This window comes from Nansenia antarctica (genome assembly GCF_963989245.1).
Source record: "Nansenia antarctica genome assembly, chromosome: 2".
Taxonomy (NCBI): Eukaryota; Metazoa; Chordata; class Actinopteri; order Argentiniformes; family Microstomatidae; genus Nansenia; species Nansenia antarctica.
Window position 1 is genome coordinate 32,803,996 of NC_137675.1, and position 17,214 is coordinate 32,821,209.

Sequence of the window (17,214 nt, forward strand, 5' to 3'; positions counted from 1 at the left end):
GTCTGCGACACTGATAGGGCTTTCAGGGCTTTATTTTCTACTGCACCAATGTATGTCCCTATGGTCACATACTCATTGGTTTATGTCCTATTGTATTCTGTTGTGATGTTGTCCATTATCTATTGTACGATTTTATGTCATGAGGACTACGGATGAAAATTAGCTCACAGCTAAATCCGGCATATTTACTGTCACCATACTTTGTATAAGTGACTGTCCGTTAATATGCACTGTCCTGTCTAAATAAAGATATATCTATCTATCTATCCATCTATCTCACATGTGAAGTGTGAAGATAAAAATAAAAACAATTAAAAAATGTACATACTAGAATAAATAAATAGATTACTTACTAGATTACAAATAAATAGATTACAAATAAATTACATACTAGAATAAATAAATGAAATAAAACGTATTTATTTCTCTCTCTCTCTCTATCTATCTATCTAACAACAAATTGACTTTTCCCCCCCTGGTCCATCTCAGGACCGGCCCACAGAGCTGATCCCCAGGCTGAGAGGGGTACTCACCAACCCCAACTGTGAGTTCTACCCCAACTTTGTGGCCATCCACACGCTAGCCACGTGGTGCCGGTCCAGCGTGGAGGGTCTGCAGAGGGACGTGGAGATGAGTGAGTGTCTATGAGCGCTGTGACAGAAACGGTCTGCTCCTGGTCTGTGAGAATGTCATGGTGGGATATGAATAGAGGGTTCCCACGGGTCCTTGAAGTCCTTGATTTTTCAAAGAAAATCAAGGTCTTAAAGGTTTTTGAAAATAGACATGGGTCACTGAAAGTGCTTGAATTCCCCTCTCTCTCTCTCTCTCTCTAAAAAAAATATATATTAAAAAATGTTTTATCTTAGCTCGTCAACTAGTAGATAAGTGTCTTGTTAAGTTATTGCTTAACTTGCTTAACTTTACACATATTTCACAATATATTGTTTTGCTGTGCTGTGGTAAAGAAGGCAAGAGACGATCTAATGTTCACACATTCAAGCCTCTCTTTTTAATTGTTGCCTGTGAGCGGATAGTTCCTATTATATAAATTATCATCTAGATCTGTCTCAAACTATGCCGTGTTGGGTCCTTGAATTTGAGGGAATTGAGTCTTGAAAGTCCTTGAAAGGTGCTTGAATGTGATGTTTCAGAAGGTTGTGTACTCATTGGATTGGGCGCTGGTGCACTTAATTCCGAAGGCTTTAGATTAGATAGTGAGTGTTTATTCCTTGCTAACCCAAACCTACTCCCCCCCCGCCCCCCCACCAGCAGGTGATGAGGAGCAGGGGTCAGAGCCCTCCTACAGCCCCCAGCAAGCCCTGACCCTGGCCCTCACCGACTGGCTGCAGGAGTTTCTCCTCACGGACCAGCCTAGAGGTAAGAACATGTCCAAAAGAGCTACAGAAGCTATCCATTTTAATGTGTATATAGAATTGTCACAATAGAAACATTTTTCACTTTGATACCAGCTTCACAATTTGGTACCAGCTATCACAATTTGGATTCTTGAACAATACCACAGCAAACAAAAAAAACACTAGGCAAAGTAAAATAATATCCTATTAAAATAACAGGTCATGGAAATACTTCTTTTCATTATCCTTGGCTATCAGAACTATTCGCTGACCGTGTCGTGATTTGAATTCCTTGAAGAGGGTCAGGATGCCTCGGAAAGATGCTTGGCTAAACGTGACGTGTTGCCTCCCTTTAACTGCATGGCCATGTAACTTCTATTACAAACAGGCTTTAGGATTTCGATCAGCTTGCCGTCTCTAAATTAAAGTAATGTCAGATTTCACTTCTGGCGTGGTATTTTTCAGGAAGCTGGGGACCAAGCGTTGCCACTTCCATCCTTCTCTGTCCTCCCCGTCAACGCATTTACATTTACATTTTTGGCATTTAGCAGACGCCTTATTCCAAAGCGACTTACAATCAATACATTTGACTAAGAAAGTGAATCATCAATCTACCAGTCGTAGCAGGATGAGTAATCTAGCTCAGGCCAGGGGCCGTTGGCAGTCTCAGTGATAGAAGGAAAACGTGTTTATTATTATTATTTTTTTAATATATAGACACTGGAGAACAGAGGAACAGTACAGGGGGGCAGTAGAAGTCATAGGGGACACAGTAAAGGGGAAATGCGGGTGTCTCAGGAGACGCAGTGCTGGGGGAGTAGTAGATGTCTCAGGAGGAGCAGTTAAGGTGTAACCTGAAGAGATGGGTCTTCAGTCTCTGACGGAAGATGGGTAGTGACTCTGCAGTTCTGACAGCCGTGGGAAGCTCATTCCACCAGCGGGGAGCCAGTGTAGTGAAGAGACGTGATCGGGCAGTGCGACTGCCATGTAGGTGTAGAGGTGGTGGGGCCAGTCGGCCAGCAGAGGTGGAGGAGCGGAGGGAAGGGGCTGAAGTTTGGGGGGTGACCATTGCCTGGAGGTAGGCAGGAGCTGTCCATTTAGCTGCCTGGTAGGCAAGCACCAGGGTCTTAAATCTGATGCGAGCTGCTATCGGGAGCCAGTGCAGGGTGCAAAGACATAAGAAATTTGGGGAGGTTGAACACCAGACGGGTAGCAGCGTTCTGGATGAGCTGCAGAGGTCTGATGGCAGAGGCAGGGAGCCCGGTCAGAAGTACGTTGCAGTAGTCAAGGCGGGAGATGACCAGTGACTGGGTCAAGAGTTGCACTGCTTCGCTGGTGAGGAATGGTCATATCCTTCTGATGTTGTAAAGGAAGAATCTGCAGGAGCGTGCCGTTGCTGCAATGTTCTCCGCACAGGATAGTCGGTTGTCCAGGATCACTCCAAGGTTCTTGGCTGTCAGGGAGGGGGTTACAGTATAGTTCTCCACTGTGATGGAGAAGTCTTGGAGAGGGCAGGCTTTCCCGGGGATGAAGAGTAGCTCAGTCTTGTTAAGGTTGAGCTTGAGATGGTGGTCTGACATCCATGTTGAGATGTCCGAGAGACATGCAGAGACACGTGTTGCCACGTGTAGGTCAGAGGGGGGGGGGGGGGACAGGAAGAGCTGAGTGTCATCTGCGTAGCTGTGGTAGGAGAACCCATGTGAGGAGATTACCGACCCAAGAGACTTGGTGTAGAGGGAGAGAAGGAGAGAAGGGATACCGGTTTGTAGTTGTGGAGAGATGATGGGTCAAGGGTGGGTTTCTTAAGGGTGGGTTTCAAGGGTCAATGGTGGGTTCCACACACGCCACGTGTGCCGTTGTTTAACGCTGTCTCTCCCAACCACACACGCTCACTAGGCTTAGAGCTCATGCAACTCGTCCGAGCAAGACCTTAAAGTGAGGAAGGCGCTTGCGTGTAGGGCCCTGAACGGCATGGCCAGTGTGTGGCACGACAAATCAAAATCGGCTTCTTCTATGCAACGGTAGAGTCTGTTCTCCTATACGGCTGTGAATGCTGGACCCTGAAGCCTACCCTGCAGAAGTCCCTAGATGGGTGCTACACCAGAATGCTGCGTGCAGTACTTAACATCGACAAGAGCGAGCATGTTACCAACAAGCATCTGTATGGGGGGATAAGGATAAGCGAGAAAATAGCAGTCAGGAGAATGAGGCTGGCAGGTCACTGCCAGAGACACCAGGAGCTGCCAGCCAGCAAACTGGTTCTGTGGGAGCCAACACACGGGCATCGATCACGAGGGCGTCCCACACTAACATACGTGGACGTACTCAAGAAAGATGCAGGAGCGGAAAGTACCGGCGAGCTAGCCAGATGTACGGAAGATCGGGATGACTGGAAGCGCCGATGGAAATGCAGAGAGAATCTTCCCCCGCGAGCATATACACAAATTAAACTCAAGATAATAGAGAACTTTATTCCCCACAGCTCAAAGTAAATACTGCTTCTGGCATTTCTGGGGGGAAAAAGAAGAACATTTTAAATTCTCTTAGCGTGCAACTGTTTTCAAAGCGTTCAACACTATTTGATATATATTTAATTATTTAACTATTTAATCTGTATTTAGTCATGAAATTAAACACAAAGCAGGCTGGTTGAATTAGCCAGCAAACCATCCTGAATATGATGAAATAACTGAGTACTGTATTTATGACTCAAAAAGAAAGATGAAATGGGCATGGCATCACTGAGGTCATACTCCTTCATATCCAAAACCAAAGAGCTATCTTGTTTGAAAGAGTTATTAGGCTTACAAAGTGATCCTATAATAATAATAATAATTCATTGAATTTATATAGCGCTTTTCCGAGGCTCAAAGACGCTGACAATATATGGGATACGGAAAACACAAAAACAACAAGTAACATGGAACACAGAGTCAGCGAACGGGGAGGGGGGGGGGGGGGGGGGGGGGGGGTGGTAGGGACAGGGGAGGTGGTTAGGGGTAGGGGAGGCTGTATGCATATCAGGGGGGTGGCAGGGTTAGGGGAGATGGGTAGGGGTAGGGGAGGTTGTATGCGTGTCAAGGGGGGCGGGGGCGCCGGGATGGGGGAGATGGCTAGGGGTAGGGGAGGCTGTAGGCATGGGAGAACAGGTAGGTTTTGAGGTGGGATTTAAAAGTGAGGAGTGAGGGTGAGTCTCTGAGTGGTTGGGGGAGAGAGTTCCAGAGGCGGGGTGCAGCTCGTGAAAAGGCACGGTGACCGAAGCCTTTGAGTTTTGAGGGTGGGACAGTGAGGGGAACAATGGATGAGGATCGGAGGGTACGGGTAGGGCGGTGGGGGAGAAGGAGGTCAGTCAGGTAAGGGGGGGCCAGGCTATGGAAGGCTTTGTATGTGAGGATGAGGATTTTGAATTGGATGCGTTCTTTGATGGGGAGCCAGTGGAGAGAGTGGAGGACAGGAGTGATGTGGTCACGGGAGCGGGTGTTTGAAAGGAGGCGTACAGCAGAGTTTTGGACCATCTGGAGTCTATGGAGGGAGCGGGAGGTGATGCCGGTGAGTAGGGAGTTGCAGTAGTCAAGGCGGGAGGAGATGAAGGCGTGGATGAGGGATTCAGCAGCGGGCGGGGAGAGGCAGTGTCTGATTTTTGCTATGTTGTGGAGGTGGAAGTAGGAGGTCTTGACGATGGAGCTGACGTGGGATCAAATGAGAGGGTGGGGTCCAGGATGAAGCCGAGGTTGCGAGCCAGGGGGGAGGGGGTGATGGTAGTGTCATCAATGGTGAGTGTGATGGGTCCGGTTTTATTGAGGGTGGATTTGGTGCCGATGAGGATGACTTCGGTCTTTTCACTGTTGAGTTTGAGGAAGTTGTGTGTGAGCCAGGTTTTTATTGCTGAAATGCAGTTTTCGATGTGAGTGAGGGGTGGGTTCTGGGTGGAGTTTGTGGTGATGTAAATCTGGGTGTCATCGGCGTAGCAGTGGAAGTCCAGGTTGAATTGGCGGATGATGTGACCGAGGGGGAGTGTGTAGCAGAGGAAGAGCAGGGGGCCGAGGACTGAGCCTTGTGGGACCCCCTGTGTGACAGAGGAGGAGGAGGAGGTGTGACCGGAGAGGGAGATGAACTGTTGTCTGTTGGTGAGGTAGGAGGTGAGCCAGTCCAGGGCAGTGCCCTCAACACCCAGTTGGCGCAGCCTTTGAAGGAGGATGGAGTGGGACACTGTGTCGAAGGCTGCGCTCAGGTCTAGTAGAACTAGGATGTTGACGGCACCTGAGTCTGCGGAGGTGAGGAGATCGTTGATGACTTTGACCAGGGCTGTTTCAGTGCTGTGATGTGGGCGGAAGCCAGATTGAAGGGGTTCGTATAGTTTGTTGGATTGGAGGTGGGAGTGAAGTTGGGCAGCGACGGTTGGACATGGGGCGGTAGTTGGAGAGGTTGGCTGGGTCAAGAGTGGGCTTTTTGAGAATGGGGGTGACAGCGGCAAGTTTGTAGCTTGAGGGAACGTGGCCTTGGGATAGGGACTGATTGAAGAGGGAAGTGAGGTGGGGGATGAGGGCAGGAAGGCAGGCCTTGGTCAGGGTGGTAGGGAGGGGGGTCGAGGGAGCAGGTAGTTGTTTTGGAGGCGGTGATGATAGTAGTGATGAGGGAGGAGTCAACAGGGGAGAAAGTAGTGAGAGGAGTAGGGGGAGGGTAATCAGGAGGGGGGAAGATGACAGCAGGGGGGGCGGGGTCGGTGGAGTTGGAGATGGAGGCAGTCAGTGAGCTGTTGATGTGGGAGATCTTGCTGTTGAAGGCGTGGAGAAAGGAGTTGCAGAGATCAGGGGAGGAAGTTGTGTTGTTGTCCGGGGGCTGGAGTAGTGTCTTGACAGTGGAGAAGAGGGTGTGGGGGTTTCGATTGGTGGTGTTGATGAGGTTGGAGTAGTAGGCAGATTTGGCAGCTTGGAGTGCGTCACGGTAGGAGGAGATATGGTGCTTGTAGGCTTCGGCATGGACAGTGAGGTGGGTTTTGTTGTGGAGTCTTTCTAGTTGGCGGCCGGTCTGTTTCATGGTGCGTAGTTCAGGGGTGTACCAGGGGGAGGAGGTGGTGAAGGAGACAGTGATGGTTTTCAAGGGGGCCAGTGAGTCAAGGGAGTCAGAGAGAATGGAGTTGAGCATGGTGGCATAGTCTTCCGGGTTGGTGGGAGTGGAGTCAGTGGGGAGGGCAGAAGATATGGACTGAGATAGAGTGAGTGGGTTGACAGATTTTATGTTACGGAAAGAGATGGTGCGTTTGATGGGGTGGCGCGGTAGGGTCAGAGGGGCAGAGAAGAGGATGCAGTGGTGGTCAGAGAGTGGAAATGGAAGAGGGTGGGGGTTGGATATGGGTAGGGAGGCAGAGCAGACAAAGTCGAGTGTGTGGCCTTTTACATGGGTGGGGAAGTTGATGTGCTGGGTGAGGTGGAAACAATCAAGGAGAGAGAGGAAGTCAGAGGTGAGGTTGGAGTTGGGTTTGTCGACATGGATATTAAAGTCACCGGTGAGTAAGAGACGGGTAGAAAGGGAAGAGGCTTCATGATGACCCTTTAGTCAGCTTTGATATGATAACAACAATAATAATAAGTATAATCATAGTTGGGACACACAATTGATCCGACACATTGCAATAGAAAAGTCCATGATTCATTTACCATGGTGCAGTCTGTTAACACATCATTTACCATGGTGCAGACTGTAAAAACACATCATTTACCATGGTGCAGACTTTAAACACATCATTTACCATGGTGCAGACTGTAAACACATCATTTACCATGGTGCAGACTGTAAACACATCATTTACCATGGTGCGTGGTGGTGAATATCACTCTCTCTCTCTCCCAGGTCCTCGTTCTCCCCCCCCCGCCGGTTCCAAGACAGGGCCTGTTGTGGAGGAGGAGCCCATGCAGACGGACGCGGGTGACCGGGTGTACACGCCCGGGCCTGGGGACAACCCCGTGTACACGGCCGAGAACCTGACCCTGGGGGACCTCCGCCTGCTGGCCGAGCTTTTTTACCTGCCCTACGAGCACGGCCCCGCGGCCAGGGGCATGCTGCAGGAGCTGGACTGGCTCAGGACTCACAGCCAGGCCGCTGGCCTCCACGCAGGGGAGGGAGAGGAGACAGAGAGGGTGAGCAGCACTGTGGGAAACCCCCTTATCTCTTCCCATGTCTCCACTCATATCACTCCTGTTTCTTTCTCACTTCCACTCTCTCTCTCTCTCTCTCTCTCTCTCTCTCTCTCTCTCTCTCTCTCTCTGTCTCTCTCACACTCTCTCTCTCTCTCACTCTCACTCTCACTCTCACTCTCACTCTCTCTCAGTCTCTCTCTCACACTCTCTCTCCCTCACTCTCACTCTCTCTCTCACTCTCTCTCACACACACACAGCTGAATATTCAGTGTACACACACACGCACTCTCTCTCCCCCTCCCCCTCTCTCTAAAACAATATCGTCAACTTCTGAAAAATAATGGCTTACGTCACTTTTGAGGAAAGAATATGTTTTTGTGCCTAAATATCATATACTCTAGATTCAGTTCAGTTTATTCCGTTTTTTTGTTGCAAAACTTGAAAATATGACGTAAGCCGTTATTTGAAGAAGGTGACGATATCTGACCCTCTCTCTCTCTCTCTCTCTCTCTCTCTCTCTCTCTCTCTCTCTCTCTCTCTCTCTCTCTCTCTCTCTCTCTCTCTCTCCTCCAGACGGAGGAGTGGCGTTCCAGAGCGGAATGTTTTGATAAGAAGTGCTGCGGGGTCGTCCAGATGTTCAACCGCCTCTCCAACGCGCCCAACAGGAGCGTCCTGTACGACCTCTACAACTACATCTGTGACATCAAGAGTGGCGTCACCCTGGCCCAGGCCTACGTCAAAACGTTAGGTACACCTACTACCTACTGTTGGAACTTGATCAGGTTACATGATTGATTAATATGTTACATACTTGATTGACAGTTAAAAGAGATTGATTAATATGTTACATGATTGATTGACAGTTAAAAGAGATTGATTAACACTAGGGCAGCCGTGAGGTGTCATTTGATCTCAGTGAGTACAAAACAAATTCTACCTTTGCACTCGATCAAATTTCAGGACCCTCCTTTCATGACTTTTCCTAGATATGTGCGTTCTACCACCCAGCATCTTTACATTTTCAAAATCGAGTTAGTATAAAGCGATTTTGCAGTATTTCTGTGTGTTTCTGTGTATTTGTGTATATTGTGTATTTGCCTTGGAAATAGTCCCAAGATGGCGTCGCGCTTAGTCGCGAGGCTCGGGGTGGCTTCCACGCTGGTGTTTTTTTGTGCTTTTAAGAATATTTGTATGTACATTTTTATTTTAATACTTATAGGGAACAGTTGTGTAAATAGTACATACAGCAGGCTCGACTTATTAGAAATCGGCACGCAAAACGACAAGACAGTTACAGCGGAGTTTCTAAAGCAACACAGGATTTTTACCAGCTCTTTATCTTCTTGTGATTTTATGCATCTATGCTTTTTCCAAAATGTGTTTCTTTTTCCTTTCTTAAACACCAGGGGAGCCTCCCCTCCTAAATTTCGTTGTGTGGTACCTGTACTGTAACAATGACAAATAAAGTCTATCTATCTATCTATCTATTCGGCTGCCATCTTTTTCTCCAAGGCTGCAATTCTCTTTTATATCAGCAGAGGTAGCAAGGGGACACACACTGTGCTGAATTAGATACAGTGGATAAGACTGATATTTGTAACATAATGTGTTTATGTATAGGCTATATATAGCAATAGTGATACATAAGATATGTATATGTACAGACAGTTATGAAAATGATAAACTGTACAGTATGTCTCCCAATCCCTTCAGATTTGTTGGAGCTGAGGGTTTTTTTTCACAGCGGGTTTACCCAAGTTCCATGCAATAGTGATAAGATATTATGATATATGTAGCCTATGTACAGTTATGAATGATACACTGCACAGTATGTACCTATCAAGTTGTGTGGTGCATGCATAGCTACCGCAGCAAAGTAATTGCAGTAACCTATGTTTGATTATGCCTGTACTCATCAATTTATAATATTGTATATAATATTGTACTCATCAATTTATAATATTGTATATAATGTTTTTTTTTAATATTATGTTGTTGTATAATGTTTTTTCTGAGTGGGGCAGTCCCACTCATAGTTTTCATGTTATTGGACTGATATAGTGAAGACAGACAGGAAAGTAAGGAGAAGAAGGGCCGACATATGTGTGCACGACCACGGTGCTAGACCACTGGACCATGTCAGGCCACCAGTATATTGATAATTGATAATAAGATATTGATAATATATTTCGCTGCCGCAGAAAGTCAATCAAAATCGTGTGAAACAACGTGCGTTGTGCATTGAATGACACTATTTACAGCGCTGTCAATTTTCAAATAATGCAATAGGATATATATATGAATTTACAGAAACACATCATCATGAATGGAAACACACAAGAGCGTGTATTACACGCTTACAATGCTTACAAGCTTACAGCAGTCGCCGGGGCTGACAGGCTGATGTTATGGCCGGCGTGAAGTTCACAACAAATAAACACGACAGGCTTGTGCATCTCTGTGAAGCTCATAATTATAATAACACAATATTGCAATATTTATTACTATTATTTTTGTATAATAATAATCAACCATCATTCGTTAGTAATGAAAAATCCTGCAGTCCCGATCAATCTCCTCTCCACTTTACACATTACATAACCAAGATTTCTTTTGACATCACAACAATGTCAACACAATCACAACAGAATCTTATTTTATCCAATCAGGTTTTATATTTTGATTATGACATCATGTCTTTCAACATTGTCACACTTTTCATTACACACATTAGCGGCATCAAAAATGATGGGCTGGGCGTGCGAGGGAGCGTGCTTATTCTGGCAGATTGTGAAATATTAAAACCAATAACATTCTGAATGATTTATCATTCTGTACTCTTTCAGGTATTTTCTTTCAGCTCTTTTTACTAATATAGGTGAAACTAAATATAACAGGTTGCGTCACATGAACGCTCCGTGCAGGTACGCGCTCCTGTAGGATCATACAAGTTTCAAGTTTATTTGTCATTATACCAAATACAATGATATAATGTAATCAAAATAAAAAGAATTAACATATTCAGCCATTCCATATAATCACATATAACAACCCCTGTGAGCAGTTGCAGGGGCTGACGTTACCGGCGAAGTTCACGACAAATAAACAGACTTTATCACTGTGAAGCTCATAATTATGATAACACAATATTGCAATATTTATTACTATTCTTTTTTAATAATGATAATCAACTTTCATTCGTTAGTAAAGCTCCCGCAGTCTCAATCAATCTCCTCTCCATATACGTATATCATTTATATTTACATTTGTTCCATAGTTAGTTTTCAGCTGACTCAAGCTTCATATCAGATTGCGCTAATAATTTCCCTGCTTCTCTGCGCATAGGAACTTTATGAATTTTTAGAGGTAGTGATCTTGTCATTTTCTCTTCTTGTGTGACATCGCCATCCAGCGATCTTTGTGCTTCAGTACACACTCCCCCATTGTGAAGAGTGGTCGTGTGATTCGACACCTCGTCGCGCTAAAAGTAGGTGAAAAAACGTCGCGCTCGTAGTGTTAATATGTTACATGATTGATTGACAGTTAAAAGAGATTGATTAATATGTTACAGGATTGATTGACAGTTAAAAGAGATTGATTAATATGTTACATGATTGATTGACAGTTAAAAGAGATTGATTAATATGTTACATGATTGATTGACAGTTAAAAGAGATTGATTAATATGTTACATAATTGATTGACAGTTAAAAGAGTTATTATTTAACATTAAGATAGCTAAAAATAAGTACATTTCTGTTGTATTAGCTAAGAATGGGTAGAACTGCAGGTTCCACAATGCCTTGCAGCAAGTCATATAAGTTGACAGTTTGTTGTTTTTGAGAAATGTGAATTGTACATCCAGAATTGAAAGTGAATATCTAATAGCTCGTTTTTTTTTTATGAAAGTGATCACAAGTGTATGTCTGCGGATTTGTATATAAAGAACCTTTCGCTTGATATCACCAGTCCTACCCATCCTTTCAGAAGGTGGAAATACTACACCTCCACTAAAATACTAAAGCATATGGACACCCAATCACCACACCCATATGTGCTTGTTAACACTAGAACAGCCTAACAGCCTTTTTACCTACTATAAGAGCTGCCTCGGGGGGGTCATATGACCATAGTCTTTACAATGGGAAGCCGCTATTTACACACAATGACCACTAGTTGGCCGGCTTGTAAATTAGCCTGCCTACTACACAGAAAAAATAACTTTATATTAGCTTATCCTGATGTGGTTTTGAAAATGTAAGGATACTGGGTGGTAGGACGCACATATCTAGGAAAAGTCATGAATGGAGGGTCTTGAAATTTGATCGAGTGCAAAGATATAAAAAAAAGTGTTTTACTCAAAGGGTCAAATTACCCCACCCATCGCTGTTCTAGTGTTAAACATCTCATTCCTGTTATCGAATACCATGGGAACCTTGCTTTCAAACTGCAAACCTGAAGCTAAGAATGTAGGTGTGATTATAGATTCTGACTTAAGCTTTGAGCCTCACATCAAGTCTATCACTAGAAATGCTTTTTTTTTCATCATCTACGGAATATTGCAAAAGTTAGACATTTTCTCCGGCTGATGCAAGTGTTAATGCATGCTTTTGTTATGCTATTGTATGTTGTAGCATTAAGATTTCCCTTCACTGGAACTAAGGGGCCTAGCCCAAATGACGACAAACAGCCCCAGATCATTATTGTGTCCACATACTTTTGTCTGCGTAGTGTATATCTGTACACATCAGGGTTTCCGTTAGAAAAAAATTGTGCCGGTCAACGTGTCCGGGAAGATTTCAATTTACCGGACAAACGTGAGATATTCCGGTCATCATATTAAAATATAATATAGCTGTTTGTTGCGGTGATTACTGTTGTGTAGCCTATATATGCCGTTTAATGTCTATTTCTCATCCGATACGATTAGATGCGAGCTATATAAAAATATATAATAATATTATAGGCTTTCATGATTCGCATGCGCTATGCCATATGTCCAGCGCTGAACGCGCGCCACACTGGGAACTGAACAGACTGCATCGATCAATGAACGGACTCCACATTACGTTAACTGAAGTCTAAATTGTTTGGGATTAATGTGAGTTTTCTATTTTCTCTTTCCAGTTTTACCCTTTTTTATCAATAAAACAACGTCATTTCTATAACCAGGTCTCGCTGGTTGGGAAGGCATTTAGTTTAGCTGCCTGTCAAATCATACTTAATCGGACTCGGGAGTATGACAATGAGGAGAACATAACTGTTTATTGAGAAACAATTGATAGGCAGGCTGGGATACGTATATAAAGAAATACCACAATGTCTAGATTTATAACATTTTATTGAAAAGTGCAAGAGGTTACATGTAGGCTTCTGGCGTGACACATAGGCTAGCCTAATTTCCGTTCATATGCCTTTTATCAGATAAAATAAAATAGAATAAAAGTCTTTGAAAATAAATAGGCTTTAAATGAACTTAACTGCTTTCAGTAGCTCAGTCAGTCCCACATACTGATGACATGCGATGCCATTTTTTGCCATGTGAAATGCAACTTGTAGCTGAGAGTGCAGCTTATTGTTAGCCGTTTCATTAGCCTGCTCACAGTGGCCTTGCATAGCGGTTTGCTGTTGCCTCAAACTGACCGCCGATATGTGGTCACTGCACCGACTGTGATCAGTGAGAGCCGACATTCTCATATTCGTTGCTCCTCTCGTGAATACGTTATTCCTCCCCGATTTTTTGCACGGTGAGCAGAACATTTTTCCTTCCCCATCTAAACGCAGCCAGGGGAAATGTTCTTTCCATTCAACTCGGAACCCTCGAGACTTCTTGGCTGGAGGAGCCACTACGGCGTCAGCCGCCTCCATCTCTTTAGAGTCAGACTTCTCCTCAGACTCATTGTAGCTTGGTTTCATGAAGTAATTGTTAAGCTTACTTTGTCTTGCCATGTTTACCTCTCGCTCGCTATGGTGCACTTTGAGCTGCAACGTTTGCAGGTTAAAAGCGCTAGCCTATACAAATAAAAGTTATTATTATTATTATGCAGGCCCGCTACGCAGGGTTGCCAGATGGGCCGGGTTATCGCCGAATGGGCTACTGGGTTTAGCGGTAATAGACTGGTTAGGCTGTAAAATCCCATCTGGCAACCCTGCCGCTAGGCAGGCCATTATTACCGCTGTTTCGCGGAGTCATCATCATGCCGGCGTCAAATCATATAATAATAAAAGAAATATATAGCCTATATATTCGTCTTTTTTAATATAGAAGGAATCAGAATGTGACAATTAAACTTTAGCGAATTGTATTCAAATTGTGCTTAGAGGGAATTATTTTCACCGGACATTATGACCGAAGAGGTTTCAATTTGTCGGACTTCAATAGATTTTACCTGACAAAGACCGGTAATTACCGGTTAACGGAAACCCAGGTACACATACTGTACAAGTGCAGAACTGGTCAAATAACTATAGGTGAAAAGAAAGTGAGCTGACCCTATGCTGTGCCATAGTCACTGAAAAGAGCACGTTTCATGTTAGGGTTAGTGTCCGTGTAGGTAAGATAGTGTGAAAGACCCTTTATTTAGTGCCATAGCCAACTCCTATGACTATCACCATCTTTGGTTGCGTGCAAGGAGAGGAGTTTTTTGTAATGGTGTCATCGTCACAAAAGAAGAGATTTGGGGAGGTTGCATTCTCATTTTGTGCACTCAAATTGTGGAATGCACTGCCAGTTTACATTAGGGAAATATGTTCAAGTCAAGACTAAAAACCCATCTTTTTAATATTGCCTTTGAATGACTAAATAACGCAATTATGATTATATAATGATTGGAGCACTTCGAGCTGCAACGTTTGCAGGAAAAGCACTATACAAATAAAAGTTATTATTATTATTATATATTGGCCATGCAATAGCAACCGGCATAGCGACAAGACATGGTGGAAACAAGTTCAACTAACGAGCAGAACAGGAAGTCGACGTGTCTGTTTTGTTTCACGGCACCTCGAGTGGTACATGGAGCTTTTGTGTGGGTCGATGCGTTTGACTATGATTCTCTCTGTCTGTAGGAGGGAGGAGTAGACCCTCTGCCCAGCTGGTGAACCCCGACCCGGAACCCTGGGGCTTCAGAGGGGGCCTCTCCGGAGAGTTCCAGGTACCGTATTTTCCGGACTATAAGTCGCGGTTTTTTTCATACTTTGGCTGGTCCTGCGACTTATAGTCAGGTGCGACTTATATATCAATAATTCATAATCTCTGACTGACATGAACTGACATACGGTAATCTCTGACTGACATGAACCAAGGAGTAACTTCCGCTAGCGCCTCATACACGATAGAATAGCCATTATACTTGACAATGTGGACATTAAACACGACAATGTGGACATTAAACATGATGTTATGGACCTTATACACAATGTTATGGACGTTATAAACGATATTAAAGTCATTTATTACCTTTCAGAGGCTGTTCAATGTTGCATTGTTTGTAGCATCCTGACTACTTTCGTTTTCACAAAGCTATCTTTGTCATGGCCTTATACACGATAAATAGTCGTTACACTCGACAATGTGGACATTAAGCACTATATTATCAACGTTATACACGATATTAAAGTCATTTATTACCTTTTAGAGGCTGTTCAAAGTTTCATTTTCTCTCGCGACGCCATGTTGCTAGCCTCCGCTAGCCCCGCGCTAGCTAGCGGACTTTACACTCGATAATACAAGTATTCCTTAACCTTTCAGAAAAAAGTTTTAACGTGAATTATGTCCTTCCTGGGTTTACAAATCCTATTATGAATGTTATACACGATATTAAAGTCATTTATTACCTTTTAGAGGCTGTTCAATGTTGCATTGTTTGTAGCATCCTGACTACTTTCGTTTTCACCAAGCTATCTTTGTCATGGCCTCATACACGATAAATAGTCGTTACACTCGACAATGTGGACATTAAGCACTATATTATCAACGTTATACACGCTATTATGAACGTTATACACGATGTTAAGTCATTTATTACCTTTTAGAGGCTGTTCAAAGTTTCATTTTTCCTCCGCGACGCCATGTTGTTAGCCCCGCGCTAGCTAGCGGACTTTACACTCGATAATACAAGTATTCCTTAACCTTTCAGAAGAAGTTTCAACGTGAATTATGTCCTTCCTGGGCTTACAAATCCTCTCATGTCTCTTCACAGTGCCAGACTAGAGTCAAGCTCAACAGGGTCTTCTTTCCCCGCTGATTCCGCCAAGCCCGTTCCCTTGAACCATGCGACTTATAGTCCAGTGCGACTTATATGTGGTTTTTTCCTCTTCATGACCCATTTTTGGCCTGCTGCGACTTATACTCGGGTGCGACTTATAGTCCGGAAAATACGGTACTCTTTTTTTTTTTTTAAGTAATTTTTTCTGAGTCCCACTCATATTTTTCATTTTATTGACAGATACAGTAGAGATTTAGACAGGAAGGATGGGTGAGAGAGAGAGGAGGGATGACATGCAGGATATGTCCCCGGCCGGAATCGAACCGGAGTCCCTGAGGTTACATGGTCAACGCTTAACCCGCTACGCCACCTAAGCGCCCCGAGTTCCAGGTCAACAACGCTCCCCTCTGCTCTGTTCTCTTCTGTGGTGCCAAACCCCACCCAGCTCTGTTCAGTCAGAACGGCTCCTTCTCACGCAGGGTGGAACCTACATTTACATTTACATCTTTGGCATTTAGCAGACGCCTTATTCCAAAGCGACTTACAATCGATACATTTGACTAAGCAAGTGAATCATCAGTCCACCAGTCGTAATAGGAAGAGTAATCTAGCTCAGGCCAGGGGCCATTGGCAGTCTCCGTGATAGAAGATTATTATTATTATATATATATTTTTAATATAGACACTGGAGAAACAGTACAAGGGGGGCAGTAGAAGTCTTAGGGGACACAGTATAGGGGAAAAGTGGGTGTCCCAGGAGACGCAGTGCTGGGGGAGTAGTAGATGTCTCAGGAGGAGCGATGGGTGAGATGGGTCTTCAGTCTCCGACGGAAGGTGGGTAGGGAATGGGACTCTGACAGCCGTGGGAAGCTCATTCCACCAGCGGGGAGCCAGCCAGTGTAGTGAAGAGACGTGATGGGGAACACTAAAACCATGTCCCAGTTCCACCTTTAGGTAGGACTCCACCCATATCACTTCTAGTTATGATACGCTATGGAAGTCCATACATCATAAACTGCAGAACGGAAACATAACTGGACACACTCGGATTATCAATGTTTTTCCTATGGGACCTAAATATTTCAGGTCACAGGTGAACTCCACTCTACTGCCTGTCTGTTCCAGTTAAATCACCCTGAACTGACTGGATGTTTCACCACCAAGGTTTACAAGCGAAATATTTCAAATGAATATGACTTGTATGTACCATTAATTAGCTTAACTGCTTTAAGACTCCCCCAGCAATTTTAACATTTGCTGTCTGTCCCAAAATATGACGAGTGGGCTTAGCGGTAACGCTACCGAGGTTAAGCACTTAATTCTTAAAAGAAAGACCTTTTGCTAGCATATCAGCCCAATAGAGCTCTCAGGTCTTCTGATGCTGGTTTTCTCTGTGTACCACACGTACAAAAGAAGAGATTTGGTGAGGCTGCATGAGGCTTCTCATTTTATGCACCAAATTGTGGCACCCAAAAACTGCCAGTTTACATTAGGGATGCAACCTCAGCAAATACG

The 17,214-nt window shown here is 44.4% G+C and overlaps 1 protein-coding gene across 1 annotated transcript in view; it reads left to right on the forward strand.

The window, feature by feature from the left end:
• ogal (O-GlcNAcase like) overlaps positions 1–17,214 on the forward strand; it is a gene marked incomplete at both ends in the record, with an annotated part of 45,030 nt that overhangs the window by 15,862 nt on the left and 11,954 nt on the right. The window contains 5 exons of the mRNA XM_080522995.1: positions 490–634; positions 1,273–1,377; positions 7,206–7,492; positions 8,066–8,240; positions 14,561–14,646. Of these exons, the coding sequence (XP_080379121.1) occupies positions 490–634; positions 1,273–1,377; positions 7,206–7,492; positions 8,066–8,240; positions 14,561–14,646 (798 nt within the window). The remainder of the gene's footprint in view (positions 1–489; positions 635–1,272; positions 1,378–7,205; positions 7,493–8,065; positions 8,241–14,560; positions 14,647–17,214) is intronic.